The sequence below is a fragment of the Notechis scutatus genome, chromosome 1, assembly GCF_049901735.1.
Source record: "Notechis scutatus isolate UNSWTSFEM ecotype Mainland chromosome 1, rNotScu1.2, whole genome shotgun sequence".
Taxonomy (NCBI): domain Eukaryota; kingdom Metazoa; phylum Chordata; class Lepidosauria; order Squamata; family Elapidae; genus Notechis; species Notechis scutatus.
Genome location: NC_142009.1, coordinates 169,299,722 through 169,322,748, shown reverse-complemented (window position 1 = coordinate 169,322,748; position 23,027 = coordinate 169,299,722). Strand labels below are relative to the sequence as shown.

General features: G+C 38.4%; 1 protein-coding gene across 5 annotated transcripts in view; it reads left to right on the top strand.

The window, feature by feature from the left end:
- NRP2 (neuropilin 2) overlaps positions 1 to 23,027 on the top strand; it is a 251,186-nt gene that overhangs the window by 35,319 nt on the left and 192,840 nt on the right. For all 5 annotated transcript variants that reach the window (XM_087949492.1, XM_026673205.2, XM_087949493.1 and 2 more), the window contains exon 2: positions 13,909 to 14,086. In XM_087949492.1, coding sequence (XP_087805618.1) covers positions 13,909 to 14,086 — 178 coding nt within the window. The remainder of the gene's footprint in view (positions 1 to 13,908; positions 14,087 to 23,027) is intronic.

Sequence of the window (23,027 nt, the reverse complement as noted above, 5' to 3'; positions counted from 1 at the left end):
AGGAGCTGAGTGTGAACCTGAATGTGCATGGCATTTGGAAAAAAAGTAAATAAGGCATTATTATTTAAGATTGGAGTTCTGGCAGCTCATGAAGGCAGCTGTCTGGGTTTTTCCTTTTTTGAAACCCAATGTTGAGTTTATTGAAGTACCATGAGCATCTCAGATAATTTATCGAAAGAGAGGGAGACTTGGTGAGAGGCACACATTCTGGTAACTGCTTTTTGGGTGATCTGTGGGTGATCTGTGCAATTTTACAGAGCTGAGCAAGGAAGCACCTGTGGTTTTCAGCTCCAGCATTACCCTCTGTCAGTCTTCAATGTCAACAGTATTAAATGCACTGAACTTTAAATCCCACTTGGTTTTTTTTGTACAGTCTGTCTTCTTTTGCAATAATAACAATACCACTTTAATTGAGTCACTTTACATCTCCAATTACTATTTAAAGTAAAACTGCAAGACCCAGGAGAAAATTCTGTTTGAATATTTAATATTAGATTCTGTGCAGAAATTTTTTGCTTATGTACATTACTAGCAGTATTTTCATCAGTGTGGGTCTATTCTGTCTTCCCCCGCACTCTGGCCCCAGCTCATATGTTTAATTAAGAAATATAGTGAGGATGTGCAAGATCTCCTGTGATGTTAATATAAAGTAGAGTTTGTTTATCTAATTCTAAAGGCTTAGTATTGTAACAATAGTGTTATAACTTTGGAGATTGCTATGCCTGGAGGAGATTTTGTAGATATTTATTGCAGAATGGTAATAAATTAGTCTCTGTGTGTGGGAGTTTGTGTGTGTGTGTGTGTGTACATGTGTGTGTGTGTATACACCTGTGTGTGTGTTATGATGTCCAAAATGGTTTTCATTTGTCTGAAGTTTCGTTGGAGTATATGCATATTGATCAGAGTTTATACAAATCTGTTTTACATATACACCCCAACATCCACTTGTGGGTATCTATATTCTTATAAAACATACAAAATGTTATTCAGATACTTCTATTCTCCAGTGTGCTGAGCAGAGAATCCAAGGAATGGGTTAACTCTGCTCTTCTGCTCAGAGACTGAGTCAATCAATACTTCGGTCACACCTCCTTTGCTAACTCATGCCCAGTTTTGACTCAGTCTTCACTCAGAAGAGATGTGTAGAAGAAGTGCTTGGATTCTTCAAAACAATAAGGTCCCGGCTCCATGTAAGCCTTTGCAGGACTGCGAACAGCTAGGCAGGCTCCCCTGGTCCATCCAGCATAGCCGCCTCATTTCAGCTGATCAGCTGGCTTCCCCAAACTGTCCAACATAGCCACCACAGCCATTGAATTGGCTGGCTCCTCAGTCTGCGTGGCATAGCCGCCTTCGCCATGGTCCACTCCACGGCCGCTCGGCTAAACAGCCTCGCCTTTCCATTGGCTGGCTCCATGGTCTGCCCAGTATAGCCACCCTCTTCAAGATTGGCTTCTCTGGCCCTTCCGGCTCTGCCACTTTGGCTGGCTCCCCAGCTTGTCTGATATAACCACCTATTCTGACTCCTGAGTAGAGTCGAGGCCCCCAGGTGAGGTCCTCTCAGACAGCAGAGGGGGATAGAGTCACTGTCCATTTGAGTCTTGGGCATACTCCAAAGCGACTAAGGAGAAGTGCCATGGCAGCAAGGTTCCACTTAGGAAGGAGTGCCCAGAGTGGTAGAAAACTAAAGATGGTGGACCATGTGGACCTGGCAATACCAAGGGTGAGTGGGGAGGATCAGGGGCCTCCTGTCCAGACCCAGAGTTGGCTAAAAGGCTCCACAGGATTGAAGCCAGTCACTAAATGAGCAGCAGCCAGATTAAAGGCAAAAGCCCTTTCCTTGCAAAGAGCCTCAATGGCCGAGGAGAAAGATGCCCAGAGATGCCAGAAGGCCATTGACAAAAGGATTGCCAAGTCCAAGAAGGAGGTGGAGCAAAAGAGAGGGAAAGCTTCCCTGGAGAGGAAGTGGTTGAAATTTCCCATGCTTTACCTGCTCAACAGTTAAACCGTCCAATCGAGGTAAAGCAACAGATTATTTGCTCTCAGGTTGAGTCGCCAGATGGCACCAGAGAGCAATTCTATCAGCCATTATTCAGAAGGCAATTGCCAGATGCAAGAGTTTTTTGCTGATACACAGTTGATGCCAGCAGAAAGGCAGTGGGAGCCACCGCCAAAACAGATGAAGGCAGCACCAGAGGCCACTTTTACACCCATGGTAGCAGGGCTTTGCCCATGTGAGAGCCAGGGACCTGAGATTATGGGCCAGATGAAAATCCTGATATCAGAAGCCTTAACACAGGCATCACTGCAGGCCTACAACAGGGGTGTCAAGCTGCCCTGTGGCACCAGAAAAACCCATACATCAAGACCAATTTATGGCATCACAGCATCAAAGAGATCTGGAGGCTTTCCAAGGGTCACACTGAACCCCTTCATCCATGCAGAGCAATGGGGCATTGCTTTCAGGCGATGAGGACCAAAAAGAAATGGAACTTTCAGAGGATGAGGGAATGGCTCCTGGTCCACCAGCATTTGCAGGGTTCTTTCGTCCAGCTCTCTTTAAATCCTTATTGTTTAAGGCCAAAGCAGCAGCACACTTGGGAACTGACCCAACTGCAGTGGAGTCAGCATTAGACCCAGTGAACTCATGTGAGCTGCTCTTTTCAGAGCCAACCACAGAGAGTGAGGAAATTCCCTCACCCAAACTATTCCAAGATATGGTCCAAAGACAATGGGTCCAACCAGGGGTATACCCGCTCCCAAGCAGGAATGACAAAAGATTTTATAATGTGGAAAACCTCCGGTTGCAAGGCTTCGGCGGTGGCAGGAATCCGCTTCTCTGCGGGTCCCTGCTGTGCTCGCCGCTGAGGTACCCCCGATCCAACTGGATTTGGGGGTTGTCGCTGCCCCGAAGAGGCAGCGGAAGACAGAGGAGATCCGGGCAGGGGTCTGGGGATACCGCACCCCCCTTCCCCAGCCGGCTAGACTCCTTTTTCCTGAGGCGGTGGAGCAGCTGTCAGAAATGGCAGCCACAAAGGAATCTTCAACTGGATAAGACTGTGCAGGAGGAAGTTTTTTAGAAGGAGAAGTTTTCTTGGCTGAACCGGGACATTAAGTTACTTTTAAAACACCCTGGAAACCTGACTTGTGGATTGATACATTTGTTTCCAAAAGATTGTTATAGCGGCGAAAGTGCTGAAGGAAAGTTCACTCCCCTTCCTTATGGAGAAAGCAAATGAGCACAGAAAAACCTGCTTCTTTAAGGTAAAAACAAGCTCTTTGTTATAAGTGGGAAGGAGAGGACTAAAAAAAAAATCATTAAAAACTTGTTGGAGGAGACGCTTTGAAGATTATAAGACCAACAACTAATTGTAATACGGCTTTAAAATATATTTGGGATTTTGCCCCAGGAGGAAAAGTTGCAAAGAGAAGAAGAGGAAATAATTTCTGTCTGTTTGGATTGTTTGATAACTTTGACATTTGCAAATTAGTTTAAGATTAAAAACGTCTGGGTTGTTTTTAAAAATTTACAATGGCACCATCTGTGGATCAACTAAAAATGGAATATGAAAAATTAAAAGAAAAAGAACAAAATGGCAAGAATTCATTGGGAGCTGTCTTCCACTTTTTAGAAATGGCGGTTTCTATGTACCAGCAAATACTTGATGAAGAAGGAGAAGGAGAAGAAGAAGAAGAAGAAAAGGAAGCCATTTTTAATGGACAAAAAAGTTTGATTAAGAAAGAAAATAGGAAGAGAGGAAGGAAAAATGAGAATGTAAGATTCAATAAAACAACCAAGAAAAAGAAAAATAAGGTGAAAAAAAGGTACAATGTTAGAAAGCAATTGAAAAGAGAATTACAACAGAGAGGGGAAGCTAAAAAGGTGGAGGTTGGGGGGGGGGGCAAAAAGATCAGACTCGAGAAGAAAGGGAGGGAAAAAGGGGAAAAAAGCCACGGTCTGAAACAAGATATCTTTTTTAGAGATAAAGGATAAAGGACAGTGTATAATTTAAGAAAGATTCTGCAAGAGTACATAAGATAGTATTGTAGTATTTGCATTTGAAATAGTTTATTGGAATATTATAAGATTTAACAAAGTATTAAAATATTAAAATGTTTTATAATGATAGATTTCAATATTTAATAAAATATCAAAGAGAATGTGTAAAATGATTAATGCTTAGTTATACTATTAATTAGAATTAGAATTGAAATTATATATATTATAAGTTTATTATTCTTTTTTTTCAAAATGCAACATGTAGAATGTACTAAGCAGAATCAGGATAGAAATTATGTATTATTTTAAGTGTTACTTTAGGGAAAGGCGTCACACCTTAAAAGTGATTACAGGGGAAATTCTTTGCTAAAGAGAAGAGATAAATAGATGATTGGAAAAGAACGGACAAAAGATACAAACATAATGATTTTGAAATAAGATGAAATAAACAAAATATAATTAAGAGAGTGAAAAGAAGGGAGAAGTTATATAGAAAATATAGAATGGTTAATAAGATATGAATGGTATATAAGGTGAGCATGAACTTGATTTAGGTCTGTAAAAAAAGATGTAACCCGGGGCTAAGCCACTTTTCAAAAGAACTTTTATGTTTTATGTTTTGTGTTTTGGTTAGCTATGTTTTGATTGTGAATTAATAAAACCTTGGAGGAATAAAACTAAAGGGAGAGAAATTTGGAAAAGATATATATAAATGATAATTAAGGAGGTTTTATCTTTTTATGTCTTGTTTTATGTTTTGTATTTTGTGTGGTTATGTTTGATTGAGAATTAATAAAACCTTGATAGAAAGAAATATAATTGAATAAAAGTGAAGGGAGAAACAATGAGAAATTTGGAAAAGATATATATGTGTTTAAATGGAAATGTGATAATGTGGAACTATGCCTTAAAAAATAATGCTTTATTTGCCTTGTTAAAACTGGTTAAATTAAAAAATTAAAGTAATTTTTGAGAAAGGAGGTTTTATACTTTGATGTTTTATGTTTTGTTTGTCTTTAAAATCAATAAAACTTGTTTTTAAAAAAAGGTGGACTGGCTCAGCAGAGTCACAATTGACCATTCAGAGTGGTGCCTGCACCCAGACTTATTCAGGGAGCTGTCAGAAAGTTTTCCCCCCTCCAATCCTGGACCTGTTTGCTTCCCCATCAAACACCTAGTTACCCAGGTTTTATTCCAGGTTTACAAAACAGGGAGTGGAAGGGACCAATTTACTCTGCAGTCCATGGCCCTGAGGCCTACTATATGCCTTCCCTCCACTCCTGCTCATCCCGAAGGTAATCAAGAAGGTACTGGCAGAGAAGGCAGAGATCCTGCTCCTAGCTCCCCACTGGCCCAGACATTCATGGTATGCAGAACTGGTCAGCCTGTCAGTATCCAGGCCCTGGAGGATCTCTCAGGACAGAATCTCCCTCAGACAGGGAGCCTTAGTTCATCCAAAACCACAGTGGCTCCAATTGACGGTCTGGCATTTGAGTGGACAGCTCTGAGTCAGTTCAATTTCTCTAACAAGGTCATACAGATGATCCAGGCCTCTAGGAGGCCTTCAACTAACAGAATCTATGACGCAACTTGGAAGGCCTTCTGTGACTGGTGCTCCAAGTGTCACATTGACCCCACTGCAGTATCAGTGACTCAGATCCTGGAATTCCTTCAGGGGGGCTGGACAAAGGTCTGTCCCCCAATACCATACACAGGCAAGTGGCAGCCCTGATGTGTTTATGAAGCATGGTGAACAGGCAGAATATGGGGTAATTATGCCCGGTATTGGGAATTCTCCTCCTTTTTCCACCATTTCCTCTTTTGTCCCTTATTTAGACCTTCATAAATGCAATTTTTAGGGGTTTTTTTCCTGATAAATGCAATATTTTGTTTTTTTTCCCCCCTCTCTTGCCTCCCACACTTTTGCTTTTAATGTGCATGGTTCCTAGATAAGGGCTTTTTGAACAAAATTCTTCTAAGAGTGCTTTGTGTTTGTAAATATGACTATCATACAGACAAATTTTCTAAGATCCAGATTTCATGCAGTTTCCTCCTAATTTCTGGCAACCTTGGTTTACTTTTTATGAGTACATGGTTTGAAAAATGACTATTATATTTCTTTTCGTATTCTGTCAAATAAAGTGGCTTGACATTTCAAGATAAAATGCAAAGGACATGTGGGGAACTATAAAACTGCACATGAATTTCTGTTACTTTTCCATTTTTAAAAATTGTTTAACATCATGTGGGAATCTTGAATGCAATGCAGGAGCTTAAATGTGAAGGGTTGATGAATTATGGAAGTTATAAAAGTTTTCTTTGCTTACTTTGTCTGTGTTCCAGGCAAAATAAAATGTGTCCCTTGAATACTTTTGTTGGAAGAGTTGGACTTGTGCAAATGATGCATGGCTGTTTTTATGAGGAGGGTATAAAAGTGTGCAGAAGACAGCAGAAAAAAAAATCTGTAGACGTGCATCTATCAAGTTAACTGAAAAATAATTGCATAGTTAGTATGCATAAAATCTATATGGCATACATACATGTTCCTGGATTCCAAGAAGAGAGAAGAGGTTTTAGAAAGAGCTGTGGGTTTATATAAATGCTTTTGTGTTGACAACATTCTCTCCATGGAACAAAACCAGATGTTTTTATCTATCCTTACCTCTTAAATTCTTTCTTGTGATTTTTTTTCTGGATACTGTTTTTCCCCCCAAAGTGGAAAGTCACATAGAATTATTTGGATGAGGTTTGTAGAAGGAAACGTATTGAAACAATCGGCATGTTTTGGAATAAAGCAGTTCACATATGTGGGTGTATGTGTGCATGTACAGGCATACAACCAAGCCAAGAATGTTCTGCCAATTTGTTAACAAGGGGTTTGCTTGCAAAATATTGTAGGGTTCTATATAAAGTAATTCTAAATAATTGTAATATAAATAATAATAATGATAATAATGATGATAATAATAATATAATAATAATACACTGAAGTCAAGAAAAAAATTAGAGGTGAATACATCAAGAGAGTGAAAAAGATCTTAAAGTCCAAACTCAATGGAAGAAATACCATCAAGGCAGTCAATACTTGGGCAATACCAGTCATTAGATACATAGCTGGAATAGTGAACTGGACTCAAACAGAATTAAAAGCAATGGATAGGAAGACCAGAAAAATAATGACAATGAATCATGTCCTTCATCCTCGCAGCAACATTGACAGACTCTACCCAAATAGGTGAGCGTGGATTGTTGCAAGTTCATCAGATAGTTGAAGAAGGAAAAAGGGCTTTGGAGGAATATCTGAAGGACAATGAAGAAGATGCACTGAAATTAATATGCCAGGAAGGCTTGCTGACTACCAGAGAGACCAAACTGGCCTACAAGAAAGACCAAATGAAGAACAGAATGGAGACATGGTAAGACAAAGCACTACATGGCCAGTACATTAAAAAAATAGCAGGGAAAGCAGATAATAACAAGACCTGGCAATGGCTAAGAGCAGGAAAGTTAAAGAAAGAGGCTGAGGGATTAATTCTGGCTATGCAAGATCAAGCCTTAAGGACAAATGTATACAAAGCCAGAATCGAGAAGAGAGGAACAAACAGTAAGTGCCGCCTATGCAAAGAAGCTGAAGAAACAGCGGACCACCTGGTAAGTTGCTGCAAGAAGATTGCACAAACTGACTACAAGCAGCGGCATGACAAAGTAGCAACAATGGTGCATAGGAAGATCTGCAAGAAATATCATTTGCCTGTAAAAGCAAGAACTAGTGGGACCATAAAATAGAAAAAGGTCATAGAAAATGAAAAGGTTAAATTGCTCTGGGACTTCAGAATCCAGACAGATAGATACCTGCCTTATAACACCTTGGACTTAATAGTTGTCGATAAGAAAGACAAAAAAGTCTGGATAGTGGATGTGGCAGTGCCTGGAGACAGCAGAATAGAAGGGAAAGAACTGGAGAAGATAACAAAATACAAAGACCTACAAATAGAAATAGAACGACTAGGTAAGGTAAGCAAAGGTAAGCAAGGGTAGTACCAATAGTAATAGACGCCTTGGGTACAATCCCAAAACAATTGGAGCACCACTTGAACACCATAGGCATTGACAAATTTGCCATCAGTCAATGGCAGAAGGCAGCTTTACTTGGAACAGCTCCTATCCTGCGGTGATATCTGTAACACCATCAAACATCAGATTTGCCTATCCCAGGTCCTTGGCAAGGACTCAATAGGTAGACAAAAATGCCAAACCCAGTCTGACTGTGCGATGAATAATAATAATGATAATAATAACCAAGAGACACCAGAGTTGAAGAAAAAGAACTGGAAAAAAATCACGAAATATCACAACCTGGCCATCAAAATTACGTGATTATGGATGAAACATATAACAGTGATACCCATTGTCATCAGGGCAATTGGTATCATATCCAAGAACTTTGCAAAATACATCAAGAAGTTGCAACTTCCTGCTGTAGTGCCAGTGGGGCTGCAAAAGACTGCACTACTTGGAACAACATACATTTTAAGAAGATACTTGGTTGATACTGTACCTAGGATCAGTGATGGGATTCAAAAAATTTTACTACCGGTTCTGTGTGCGTGGCTTGGTATGCATGGCAGAGGAAGGATACTGTAAAATCTTCAGTATCTCTGAAGATACTGGTTCTCTGAACTACTCAAAATTTCCACTACCGGTTCTCCAGAATTGGTCAGAACCTGCTGTATACCACCTCTACCTAGGATGCTGGCAGCAACCCGTATCAACCATCAGAGCCAGTCAATGATATTTGTGATACATTTTTAAACGTTCAATTGATGGAGTTCCATGTAGTAATAATAATAATAATAATAATAATAATAATAATAATAATAATAATAATAATAATAATAATAATAATAATAATAATAATAATAATAAATAACAACAACAACAACAAACTCCAAAAGTAACATTACAAAATAAGTGTATGTAAAATTAGAAAATAGGGAACATACATTTTGAAATATATGAACAGTCTGTTTTTGTTGAATTTGTATTCTCTGATGTCAAAAATGAGTTTAAAAAAACACTACAAAAGAAGATTTTCAAGAAAGTGAAATATAAAAACTAAAAAAGTAGGTTCCTATGCTAGAAGATTCTGTTTACAACTAGGATCTGGATGCAACATATGAAAAGGTGAAAGAGTTCAGACTCTAAACCGTGATTAAATTAAAACTTAAAACCTGCAGAGCTATATTGCTAACTGCTAGCTGAGCATAGCATTTGTTCTGATAAAATACATTCTATGGTTCTACAGGACTTTAAGAGAGTCTGCCAGGGATGAGTAAGCCAGACTATTGTCTTCACAGAAGACTTGCTATTTAAGAGTGCAAAAAAAAAAAAAAAAAAAAAGGAGGGCTTAGATGATTAATTTTGAAAATTTTGGTTCTGGATCTCTTGACTCATGATCAAAAGATTTATATTTTAAATGTTATATATTTAGCTCAGATAATACCAGAAATTGAACATGTGAGTCTCCTCCAGCACACTGAGAGGGAAGTAGATTTTGTGAAAGAGGAAAACAGTCCTTTGTGGAACAGGAGGTGGCAAGTTGCTTGTATAGGAGGCAGATAGAACCTGCTGTGAAGTTGTTTCCTGTTGTCACTAGTCCTCCCCCTGCTTTACTCCTATCCTTGGGAAGGGGAAAACCATTCTTGCAGAGAATAGCTTTTCAGGGAAGGGTGAGGAGGTGTCTTTTTTTTTTTTAATGAGATCAAGTGGAGAGGTTTGGTCTCCACTTTTGCCTTCTTTCAATATGCCTCGGTTCTCTGGGTGCCACCACCAGGGTTGGAAGAGCTAAACTAGAGGAAACTGGAGAAGGGAAGCCAGGATGCCTCCCACCTGTTGCAAAAAGGTGACCACCTTGTTGTACTCACTGGACAGTGTAGAGTGGTAACAAAAAGTACAGTTTGCTTATTTGGAAACCTGGGAAGATTGGGTAACTCTTGGGCAGAAATTGGATTATTTGTGAGAAGCTCATTATCTCTGCTAATACAACAGCATGGTAAAAATTCTGTTATTGTTAATCCCTGCTGGAGAGTACCAGACACCTCCTGTGTATTGGCACCAAATGTAGGATTGTGCATACCCCATTACTGTGACCTGATTTTCTTAGGTGATTTAGTGCAGCTTCAGTTATGTCTGAACTCTTAACTAGATTTGGATGCTCGACAAATTGAAAAAGGCAAGCATACAAAACAGTTGTGGTGAGCAAGTTCTTTGTTGGCCTCCTGTGTGTTGGACTTTCAGTGGCAATCATTCAACCAGAGTGGGAGAAAGGAAGAAATGCATACCTCTTGGGAAGAAGGCCCCTGTCCTTAAAACTCAGAGGTAGCTGCTGAGAAGTAATATATAATTCACAAGGCCATGCTGTTTCATGCAGATGGTGACATTCAAGCATGACTGACAGTAGAGAAGCAAAATCTCTGAAGCTTATTTACTTTCTTCACTCTGTTTTCTTTCCTGTGGTCTCCTGAAATTCTAAACATTAACAATTTCCCCAAATGGAAAACTACAGGCACTGTATAATTTTATATAGTGTTTGTAGTAGTTTCTAATTTCAGCCTTTTGCTTATGTATCTATGCAGCTGAGGCAACATTTCCTCTGTCCATTTCTTCCCCAACTTATCTGAAGGACCATGAGGTCATCCAGTGCATTTCAGTAATCAGAAGTTTGTATAAGCAAGAGTATTATTTTCACTGGATAACATTTACAGAGTGGAGTGTGGGGAATACACCAGTAGCTTTTTTGGTCTTCCTTGATTTAAAAGAGTTTTCTTCTTGTGTCATGTGTCTGTAGAATAAAAGCATTCCCAGAGGCTAGAAGAAGGGGGAGATGGGGGGGGCAGAGCTTGTGTTCAGGAGCCCTCTTTATTATGAAAAGCCTCCTGTTTGCCTCAAGGTTTTCACCAGTACCAAAGACCTCCTTTTAATACTGTTTGTGTGCCCCTCCCTGTGCTATTTAGGCTGGACACTTCTAGAGTTCTACTCCCAACATGAAGCAGCATGGTAAATCAGGCAGAATTATCCAAGTTGTCCATGTGCAGTGGTGTATTAACCCTTAAGCAGACTAAGCACATGCTTAGAGCATCAGGTCCAAAGGGGGCACCACAAAAACTTTTATGTAGTTTAAGCTTGGCTTCGTTTGTACAGTATGTACAAAGGAGGGGGCATCAAGATTTGTCAGTGCTTAGGGCACCAGTGAGCCTTAATCCACCACTTTCCATGTGTCTTGGCTGTCTCAGTTAAATTAGCAGCTGTTAACAATGTACCAATAGAAAACCTCTTGCCAAATGTCAGCTACTATTATCTTGAGTGCAGAGAACTCACATCGTTTTGGATCCCGATGGCTAAAGTTTTGTTCTATAAAGCAGGTTAGAAAAATAGGTAGACTAGATTGGATGCAGCACAAAAAGGAGAAACTAAAGCTGCTTGCTTGGCTTGGCTAAGCCTGATTGTGGGGCAAGGGACATATTGTTTAGCAGTTCTCAAGACTTGGCCGTCCTGTCCACTGTATTTTCCACACATTAAAATGTTCTACTGTCATTGGATATTTCCAAATATGTGTAGAGGTAGGGCAGCTGCTAGAAACAATACATGTACAATCACACTTTGTTTTTGTTTTGTTTTGTTATCTGTTTCTAGCTGTGGTCATATTTGAACCAAAGCTGTAATTCAAAGAGAGCTATTTCATTTAATTTTTGGGTGTCTGCACTTTTCCTTCTTTCATTATTTCTCAGTTCCTTCTGGGAAATTGCTTGAGGCATGCAGAAAGGGACAGTCCCCTTAGGCTGCCCTGAGGGGACATCATCTGGTGGTGGCAATGAACCGCTGTGCAGTTTTGTTTCTTTTGATGGACACAGTAAAAATAAAAACAGTATACTGTACAGCCATATTGGAATGGCATTGTTGAGATTCTTTAGTATGCATTTAGCTGTGTGTATGATGCAGATTTCCCTCCTAAGCCAGTAATGAAATAATAAATCAGATTTGTGGCATTTGTAAGATGAAATGTTTTCTTGAAGATTAAATCACCCTCCTGGGTCCATTGTTATATAACTAACAGTTGAAAGTGCTTCCTCACTCAAGATATAATTGTTACCAGGCTATTTGTGGGTCAGTACCACAAAAACCACCACTGCTGATTATTGCAGTCTTTAATTCCAACTGCTTAGCTTGCCATGAAATGTTGACGGAGACAGGGAGGAGATGAAGGCAAAGCCGGGAAAGAAAGACATGCAGAAAGAAAGTGAAGTGGGGTGTGGACGTGCAGTTTTGTGGTTGGAACGGAAAGAAGAAATGCTAAGATGTAATCTGAAAGCTATTCCTTGCTATGCCAGAGACTATATGTGTGGGCCTAACGTGGGACACGTAGACCTTTTTTGATGCCATGCATTGCTGTTGGACAGGGTGGATACTTTTCTAGGGTGCTATCTCGTAAAAGGGCATGCTCATGATACCCTGTGGCTATCTAACTACCTTGTAAAAAGTTTAGTAAAAGGTCAAAGATGGCTTAATATTTTTTTGATTGCTTCTCCCTCACTTTAGGTTGGAGAGTCATTTAGGCAGTTCATCTGCTTTAGACTACAGATGATTTATTCCTCAGAAAAGGCTTTCTGCTGCTCCTAGATTGAAAAAAACAACCTTAAATCAGACTTGACAATCATATTCTACTTGCATTGAAGTGTTACTGTTATGTTAAAATAAGACTGGAGAATATTGGTTGGAATTTCTTCTTGATGAAATTCCCATGTTGTGTGAACTTGGGCCAGATTTTATCTCTTTTTTGTTTCAGCTAAATTAAGAATAGTTGAAAGAGACCATGAAAAATGTCCTGGACAGGAAAGGTGGGACAAACATGAAATAAATAAAATAAATACCATTGCTTAAATAAACAAAAAGAATAACTATTTTCTATTTGTGAATTTGAAGACAGGTTTTAAACTTTAAGCACATTCAAAAGCCAAGGTGTTTGGTCTTGTTGAATCTTGCCAGGTATCCCCTGAAATGCTTTTCCTCACTCCTATTTGACATGGTAATTATGAAGGGAGGGAGAACAGTTTACTGTTAAAAACCATCCTATGAAGACTTTCTCAAGATGAATGACAGCCAAGCACTGAAGCATAGTGATCACTATAATGCGAGGTTTATTCAGTTGTACTGAATTGTGTAACTCAGAAATAGAGAAACTATTGCTGAGAAAAGGCATTAGCAGGGACAAGGAAGGAAAAGAAGATGTCAATTAATTTTTGTTTTGTATATTAAATGTATATTGTATATTGTATGATAGTCTGTTGGACTATAGTCATTCCAGTTTTAAATTATATATTGTCCTTTTTTATCAAAGGCAGAATTATTAAATTGGAATCTAATAATCCCCGTGATTCCTGTTTTATTTCCAGATTCCATTTATTTCCAGATAATCTGATTTTTGTTTTAAATGTTTTAAAAAATGTAGATGGACCCATTTATTGCTGTTCTGTTTCCTGGACTGTCTAAGATATGAATGTATTCAAGGTTGACTCAGCCGTCCAACCTTCCGAGGTGGATTAAAAATGAGGACCCAAATTGTTGGCGGCAATATGTTGACACTGTAAACCGCTTAGAAAGGGCTGTAAAGCACTGTAAAGCGGTATATAAGTCTAAATGCTATTGCTATTTGAGATTGCTGTTGTTGTGCACACTAAATCTAAATATCCACATCTAGTTGGCTATGGTAAAACAAATGAAAAACACAAAATCACAACAACATAATTCAATCATCATTTACCAGAAAAATATATTAAAGTGTTTTAAGATTATCACCCAATGTCACTTGCTGCCTTTATTTTAGATTTTGGACATTTTTATCTGTTTGTTTGTAGCTCAGCCATGTGGGGGCCGCTTGAATTCCAAAGATGCTGGCTATATCACTTCACCCGGCTATCCACAAGACTACCCTTCGCATCAGAATTGTGAGTGGATCATTTATGCCCCAGAACCCAACCAGAAGATCACCCTCAACTTCAACCCACACTTTGAAATTGAGAAACATGATTGCAAGTAAGAGGTTATTCTTTTTTTGTCTCCTATTGCCCCTGTCCTTGACTTAGGGAAATAAATCCAGTCTGTTCTTTCTGATTCTTGGCCTCTCTTTACTCCCACTGTATGATTAGCGTAACATCTTTATAAAAACTGATACTGTGATTGGAGGAATTTAGATAGTGTGGATGAACGGGAGGTTGAAACTTTGAAGCTGGTGCCATTCTGCAAAGTTACAAGTAATATATCATACTTGGAATGTAGCTATTAAGCAAAAATTTCTGATAAGCCATTAGTATATCTTATACTGCATGCATGAGCACAGATTAGAACTCTTATTTCTATTCTTTGCTGTATTGCAAATAAGCACAGAATCAGGGAGATGGGGAACCTGTGAACCATATTCTGATGCCTGATATGGCCATGACTCTCAAGGTCTTTTTTCTGTCTTACTGAGCATTTAGTAACTGCCTAAACAGATATACAATGCCAATATTTTCAGTTTCCTTATATTTGGTCATCCATCAAGGGTAGAAAAGAAAAGGCTATTTTTTAAAGATGCAAGAATAAGAGTTCCATCAGAATCAGGTCTTTGGTTTGGTTGGGAGTCTTTGTGTGTGTGTTTTTATATAGGAACAAATCTATCGGTAACATATTTAGAATCATACTAGACCATGCCCTATAGGTCACCATTTCAAGAGCTATTCTGTTACCTAAACAGAGAAACAGAATGACCCCAGGTGGCCAAGAAGCACTGGGAACAGGGGTGACTTCTAAATTCCTGCCAGCTTCCCCAGTAACTTTGCTTGTGGGAAACTGACAGGGAATATCACAAATCACTCCTCCTCCTTTTCAGCTGACCAGTGGAACTACCTACCATTTTGCTAGGGGGAGGGGAAACAAAGAGAGCCACAGACTGCAAGGAAAGGTAATTTAGAAATTAATTTTGAAAATTGCAAGGTATGCTGACATTCAATTCATAAGACAGTAAAAGCACAGAAATTGAAGTTTGGAAAATGTAGCTTTTGATCATGAGCAAGTCCTGCATTTACATGTTTGATAGGATTTAACATAATTCTGCTGTACAGGTAGTCCTTGATTTACTACCACAATCAAGCCCAACATTTCTGTTACTAAGTGAGACATTTGTTTATTTATATAACATATAAAAATTCAATTTCAGTTAAACTGTGTGTTGTCCGGGTACAATTATTTTTAGGAATTCATAATCAAAATTTTTGTTAAGTGAATTTTGCCGGCCTATCTTGTAACTGTTGTTAATTGAATCACTGCAGTTGTTAAATTAATGACTCAGTTGTTAAGTGAATCTGGCTTCCCCATTGACTTTGCTTGTCAGAAAGTAGCAAAAAGTGATCACATGACCCCGGGATGCTTCAACCATCAAATATGAGTCAGTTGCCAAGCATCTGAATTTTGTTCACATGATGCTGCCATAAATGTGAATAATTGCCATTGGTCACATTTTTCAATGCCATTGTAACTTTGAATGGTCACTAAATGAACTTCTGTAAGTCGAGGACTATCTGTACAGCTAATTCCCATTGGTGGATACTTAGGTGATTTTGTATAATAAAAAGAGTAAAAAAAAAGGGATTATTTTTATAGCATGATGATGGCATTTTGTTTTTGGTTTTTTTTACTCAAAAAGGCTACATTTGGATTATCAGTAATTAGCCAGGTACAAATCTTTAAAAAAATATTGATGGCAAGTGCTACTTCTCTTACAATAGAGAAAAAAAGCAGCTTTTCTAACATTTCTTCTCCTATCTGGTTAGCAAAAAACAACCCTATATATTCTTTTGGCAGCTTGTCACTTTGGTTTGGTTATTCATGTGTTATACATTCTTCATAAGTAGAAAAGTGTGCTCCCTGCTTTCAAAAATCAGACAGATTCTACAGCACTTGGTGAATTGCAAAGCCAGGGAGCTCAATGTCCAAGAAAAACAATTAGCAGCTAGTAAGAAATAATTAACCGCTTCAGTGAGCACCATTAAAAGCATGAATTAATGAGGTAGCCCCTTGGGTTTTACAGCTCTGTTTGAATGTCTGTGGCCTAGAGGCTGTCTAAAATATTTTGCTTTTCTTGAATGTCTAGATCTGATCCTGCAGTCTTTTATGTGGTTTTAAGTCCTACTTATTTCTGAGGGGTGGATAAATTGAGTTGATTGAGCTGGTTGATGATACAGCAATTTGATTTTTCCAAAATAATAAATAATTCCTCCTGTAGGTGGGGAGAAATGCTGGTTTCACATTTTAATGTAAACCTAGTTAATTGATGCTCTCTGCACTATTTTAATTGTGTTAAAATGTAATTATTCTTTGACATTCATATATCTTTAATAAAAATTCACTCAACTGTGAACAAAATGCTTTCTGATTAGGGAAGTTTCTTGTGAAACACATATAGTAGGGGAAATGTGCCTAATCTTTGTTAAGTTTTACATTTAAAAGTAGAAACTGAGAAAATAAGAACAGAGAGAAATTAAATTTATTCCTAAGAAAAAATAGTGTAAATTAATATAACTGACATAGCTTGAAATTGTTTGCTTAGATCCTTGTTGATACAAGTTTAAACTGTTCAGTTCATTTGAAATGAAATTGTTTTTATCATCTTGGTGGCTATCCAAGATTGATTTTGTTGGACCACTCAATATCATTTAATATTTTTTTTTAATATTGATAGTTTTATAGTCCTTGTTTTATCTAGGACTTAGAGAACTTTAGAAGGGTATCTGCCATCATCTTGAATGAAAACAGCTAGGGATCATTCTGCATGAAGGAAATAACAAACTTAATTCAGACATTATACTTCATCATAGCTTGTGCTTTCAAGCTCAGCTGGAACTGTCTATCTGGTTAGCTCTATTTTGGTAGGTTAGAGAAGGGTCACCACTATCCCATATTGCAAATTGTTGGGAATTAGAAAATAGTGTTTCTTCTTCAAGTATTTTTTTTAAGTTGGAAGAATTGGGGGTGTGTGTGTATACATGTTGCTATATCCACGCTCCTTGGGGATAAGGTCATCATGCCTGTTTGCTGGAAACCACCCCCTCCTCCACAAGTGCCCTCCTCTCACCTGATGGACCAGTTAGTTACTATTATTTTGCCCAGAAAGGAAAGTATCACTGAGTCCTTTGCAAATCATCAACTATGTGAAAGCCATATGTGGTGCAGTATATAGTGGGAGCAACTGTATATGGCAGTTCTGGGTTAGAGGCTTCTGGAGGCAGAGTAATGGCTTATGATTACCTTGTTAATTGATATATCTCATCAAATGACAGTCCAATCGGACAAACAAACTCATTTTTACTTGCAGCTACATCTTCTGGTTTTTTGGCTGGTCCCAAAGTAATAGCCTTCTTCTAATCTCGGCTGAATATATGAAACATATCAAAATAGCAAGGGGAGGAGTATTTCCATTTGTTTGAATATTAGGAAATCTCCCTGTGTGACTCTTAATCCAGCAGACTTGTATCACATTGAGAGGTTTGGTCCTGGTGAAATTAATATGACTGTCCCTTCCATTCAATCGTCCAGCTGAATAGATAAGAGGTTGGAGAGCTAAAGGAACAAGTTTTATTCTGCTTTGATTTCTGCTAACTCTGCTAACTCACTGTCCAGGTACTCCCTAAGAAAAAATAAAGTTTAATATGATAAAATTTAGGATCCAAATGAAGCATTCATTCTGGCCTGGGAATCCAGGAACTGCAATAGCAGTTGCGAATCAGCCAGATACCTTGTTCCATATTTAAAGGGAAAATACTGTATATGCTTGTCCTACAGGAGAGTTAGCTTAAATGCTTAGAATGAAATCTATTTTATATCAATAAAACTTTATCCTGGGAGGCAATCCTTTAATTTATTATTCTTGCAATATCACTTCTCATAATGTGTGTGAGAGAAGAAGACAGGGAGAGACATTGCTGCCAAGGCAATAACCCATTAGCCATTTTAAAATCATGGGAGAGGCATAATCTAACATTGGAGAAAGGAAACACACATCCTAAATGTAAATCAGCATGCAAAGAAAAGGGGAAAAAAGTTGTGAGTGCATGAAAAGATAGAGAAATATTTTGGAAAATATGGCATTTTTACTGTTATTTGAGAATTTCTTATAAAGTTTATTTTGAAAGACTGTTTAAGAGAATTGAAGCGATTGTGATAACAACAGATACAGTACAAGTGTATAATTTATCAGTAGCCAGATTTTCATTAAGGCTCTTGAATCTACTTATTGGGAGGATTAAATCCACACCAAACTTTACAGAGCCTCATTACTTCTAAGCAGGCTTGCGGGATAGATTTTGATCTTGGAAAGTACATCACTCACTTGCATAGAACAATCTAAACAACAATTCTACTGCCTAACAGCAGCTGATGTTTTATTATGCAATTGGTTGAAATTTTGCTTATACGTAATAATGGGATGTCCTGCATTAGAGCTGTAATATAATTCTATGTAATTTGCATAATGTCCCAACATAATCAACTTAATCTTTCACAAATAAATGATGATAAATTTGTTGTGGTGAGGCTTTTAAAAGCCCTCCATGATTTCAATTAATTTTTAAAACATATTTTAAGCGCTTTTCCTGAAAGTGCCTGCTATTTCTTTCCCTTTGCCTTCATGCATTGAAACATTATTACTCCCAGTGATGCCATGTATACATTATCCATGCAAAATAGGGCCGCACAGCCGTTTCCAGTTCTTGGTTGATCTTTGCCTTGGAATGGCTTTGCTAGCACCTGCATGTCTTACAAACCAAAAACAAGAAAAAGCAAATATTCAGAATTAAAATTGATTTAATTTAAATGGAATTCTAATTAAGTTAATTAAAATGGTTAATATATCTGTTTCTTAATATTTTTTTCCTTTGATCCCATGAATGGAATGTGAGAAAATTTGTGGGAGAGCTCCAAATCTCCCGGGTCATCAGTTTATATCACTGCTTTTCATCAAAGCAATCCTTTACTCTAGAGCTTATTGAAGTATTGTCCAGAGAACCTTAGGGTTTGATGAGAACTGGACAGACTTCAGGCAAAAAAGAAAGAAAGGTTCAATAAAGAGCTGTCTATCACTTTAGTATTGGATCTTGATCAGTGATTCTGGGGAAGGGAGATTTACTAAGATGATGAAAGGTCTAGAAACCCACTGTTTGGAAAGGGCTGTTAATGGATCTGGATATATTTAACTTACAGAAAAGTTGAATATAGCCACAATGTATGATAGTGATTTGAAGGATGGTCATGAAGAAAAAGGAGTGGAATCATTCTCTGCTGGCCCATATAGCAGGACAAGAACCAGTGGGTTAAAACGAAAAGAAGCTGATTTTAACACATGTCAAGAAAATGTGTAGAAGTGGAACAGCCTGCCACGTTAAAGAATGAATTCTCCTTCCTTAGAGCTCTTCAAACAGAATCAGGATGGTCATTTGTCAGTGAGGTCCTAGTGGGGCCTGTTGGACTTTAGGAGTCTGTGACAACCCAGAATTCTTTGTTGGTGTAACAACAAAGTGTAATTTTTGGTGTAATTTTTTTGGACTTTCCAGTTGCTGCCAAGAATTCTTCTGAACTGGGATCCCTGTAAGGTTTTCTATGCTGCTATAAAGGATTTGGTTATTCTCTATCTTGTCATGATGTTCTTTACAGGGAGTGTCTCCCTGTAATTTTCAGTCCCCTGGTAAATTGATGCTAGGGAAACATCAAAACATAACTTTGTAACTTTACGATGATAAAGTCCTTTCCCATGATCCATGGCTGGCCGGGGTCATACATATGACTGTGTCAGGAATTATGAATTAATAGCAGCAGCAGCAACAACAGCCAGATGATACTGGGAAAATAGTTTTAAAAAGGAAATATGTTCAAAAGTATTTTGCAGAAGATATTTCTTCCCAATCCCAATGACTAGTGAAAAATCAAAACCAGGATTCTTGCCTTCCTGCCTTCCTTATCTTCAGATTTACTGATCGCAACCATGGGCTTAAGAATTAAAAGCAAAACAGAATTAAACCAAATGCACTAGTCTGTTTCCCATGTGAACCCTCTTTTTTTATTTATATGGAGACCCACTCATTCACCCCAACATTAGGAACTGTTAATTAGGAAAATTAGGAAGAAGCCCTCTTGCCTTGTTGCCTTTCTTGTCATGAAAGGATCATTTGGCACTCTTAAAGCGTCTTTGCCCCTCCCCCCAGCTTTGTTTCTGCTTGAGGAAAAAGTTGATGTCCTTCCATTATCAATGCCCAGTGTGTGCTATGATAGGCATAGCCAGGATGTTGAATACTTGCATTTATGGGCGCTTTTTCTGAAATGAAGACTGGAGGCTGAGCCATTGTCTGCCCTGCTGCTCTTTAGAAGCATTGACACAGCAGCCAACTGAAAGCAAAAAGGAGACAGGGAAACAGAAGCACTGATTAGAAGTGTGCCAAACTATTTGGAAATAATGGTAATAACCCGAGTCAGCTTGCCATTTCTTACTCTCCATGCAGTGAGTGCAGCTGCTGTTTTTCCTCTTGCTCTTCTTCAAGTATCCATGCTGGGAGGGAGAGGGTAGTTATCTACTTGTTGAATTGGGAAGCTGCATCTCATTGAAAAAGAACAGACTGTTGTGCTCTTCTGTTATATTACTGTAGATTAAGCAAAGCTACATGGCCTCGCCTGTGCCAAGGTTCATTTTTTATCTGGAAGGGAGACTTGAACCTTCTGAGGCTGAACGCCCCCCCCCCCCACCCCCCAGTTCCCCTTGGTCACGTAGCTGGCCATAATGGCTGCTTCTCATTTCTTTGACGCTGCCTAGGTTGGAAAATTTGACTCTGAAACCTCATCAGTATGTGAATCACTGCACGGAAGGCTTTCCTTTTTCATGCACCTGCTCCCTCCCAACAGCATCTTTCAAGTTCAGGTTTCAGTTTGGAATCCGTATGCATGTATTCTTTTCCCCAGTCCCGTAGCCTTCCGAAGCCTTCTGAATTAATGCTGCCGAAATATGTGTCTTGCTGCTCCACGTTGTGCTAATCGTCATGTGAAAGGATCGTATAGGGCATTCAGATGGCTTTTTGCTTCATGTTGGTATTGTGGATGTGGGGCAGTCTTTCTCCCACTGCAATGAAATTGCTTCAAGAGAAGATTGGTTAAAACCAGCCCAAATTTTTTTCTCTGTCATTATTCAGTTCAGTTCAATTGCAAGTAACCCAAGGGGCATCCTGGTGTGGGTAGTTCTGTGGCTTCGTCAATGGTAGCTTGCAGCCCCCTCTGGTGGTGACATGGCAGGGAGGGCATGCAGCTTTGTGAGACTTTGGCTCCTGCAGGGGAGAGGGAGAGTGGCTGAACTTGATAGAGACACTGCAAAGTTGTTTTTAACTGCGCAGGTTTTTAAATTCTTAAATGTGTTCACTTGAACTGAACTTACTCTTTTGCTCTTGGTTGACAAAAATAGAATGCTGTATGAAGAATTCACACAGGGAAATCACACAAATCATTGCAGAATACAATGAACAGTCAGGACAGTGAGGCTTCAGAAAACTGGGTTTAAATGTAATCAACACTAGATATATTATGCATTGTACCTTAAAATTGCTCTCTTGATCCTGAAAAATAGATCAAATGCCTCCAGAGTATATTAACAGCATTGATTTAAAAATCTAAACTCTTGTTCTCTCATTGTGCTAACAATCCTTAATTATTCCGTTGCGTTTAAAGCTTTTAGTTTTATAAGGGAGGTGCAGAATTTTACAGAAGATATTCTGCATCCAAAAGGCAATCAACTGAAATACCAGCAGAACTGAATTAATGATAATTCAGGAATTGAAATCATATGAGGGATGTGGACTAATTTTCCCAAGCTAAGATCTTGCCTACTAGATTTCTTATTCACCTTAGAAAAGCATCATATTTATATCTGTCTGTCTAACTACCCTGGACTCTGTTTAAGCAGAGAATTGGATGAAAATGGAGCAACCAGTGTTTCTTAGCATTTTTGCTTAGAAATAATGTTCTTTCACATTGCTCAACAAAATATCCATCACATTCTGTCCAAATGTCCATCAAGAGCTTACACCAGCCCAATGTCTGATTTTTTCAACATAGACCACCCTGTCCTTGAATGGCTGGGTGGACTGAACATTAACATTTGTACTACTATAAGTCTGTGTATTTGCCATATGCTAAATAAATAAATAAATAAATCTTTCACATTAGAGTTAGTTCTAAATAGGTTTGTTTAGTGTTAGTGTGTACAACCTGCAGATTTTGCTGATCGTTACAATTAAATAGGCTATGTCTTGAGTTTCTTAGCTATCTCTTGGATTTATTTTCTTTATAAAGAAAATTAGGCTACTTGAATTTAATTCACTAGAAGAGGTTTCCTGACAGAATGGGGAAATCTTTGGGAGTGCCATAACTTTATAGTCAAATAATCCAGAATAGCAATAAAACAAGTCATAAAAAGACCATAAAGCCAAAATCAAATACAATGTTTCCTAATTGTGATCACAATTTAACAGCATTCAGCTACTTTAATTGAGAACTGAGAGGACTGATCTGTTATTAGAAATTAGCCCCACCTCATAGGGCTTCCCAGGCATTTAGGTTCTTAGCTCAGATGACATAAAACAATACAAGACCAACTCTTAATTTGATCTCTAGAAAAGTGTCCAGGGCCAAACATTATAAAAGATGGCACTGAAAGATCACAATAGGTTAGATCAGGGGCCACCAACCTTTTGGACCTCAGGGACCACCAATCATAATTTTAAATCCCAGGGACCACTAACTGGTTCTGTGGGTATGGCCTAATTTGTGGGTGTGGCTTGGTGGTTATGTGACTGGTTGGGCATGGCTTGTATGTAAATATTATAAATATTTATATAAATATTGATTTTTTTATAAAAAAAGGACAACTTTTACTCAAAATCAGGCAAAGCAGGCAGGCAGATTGAGT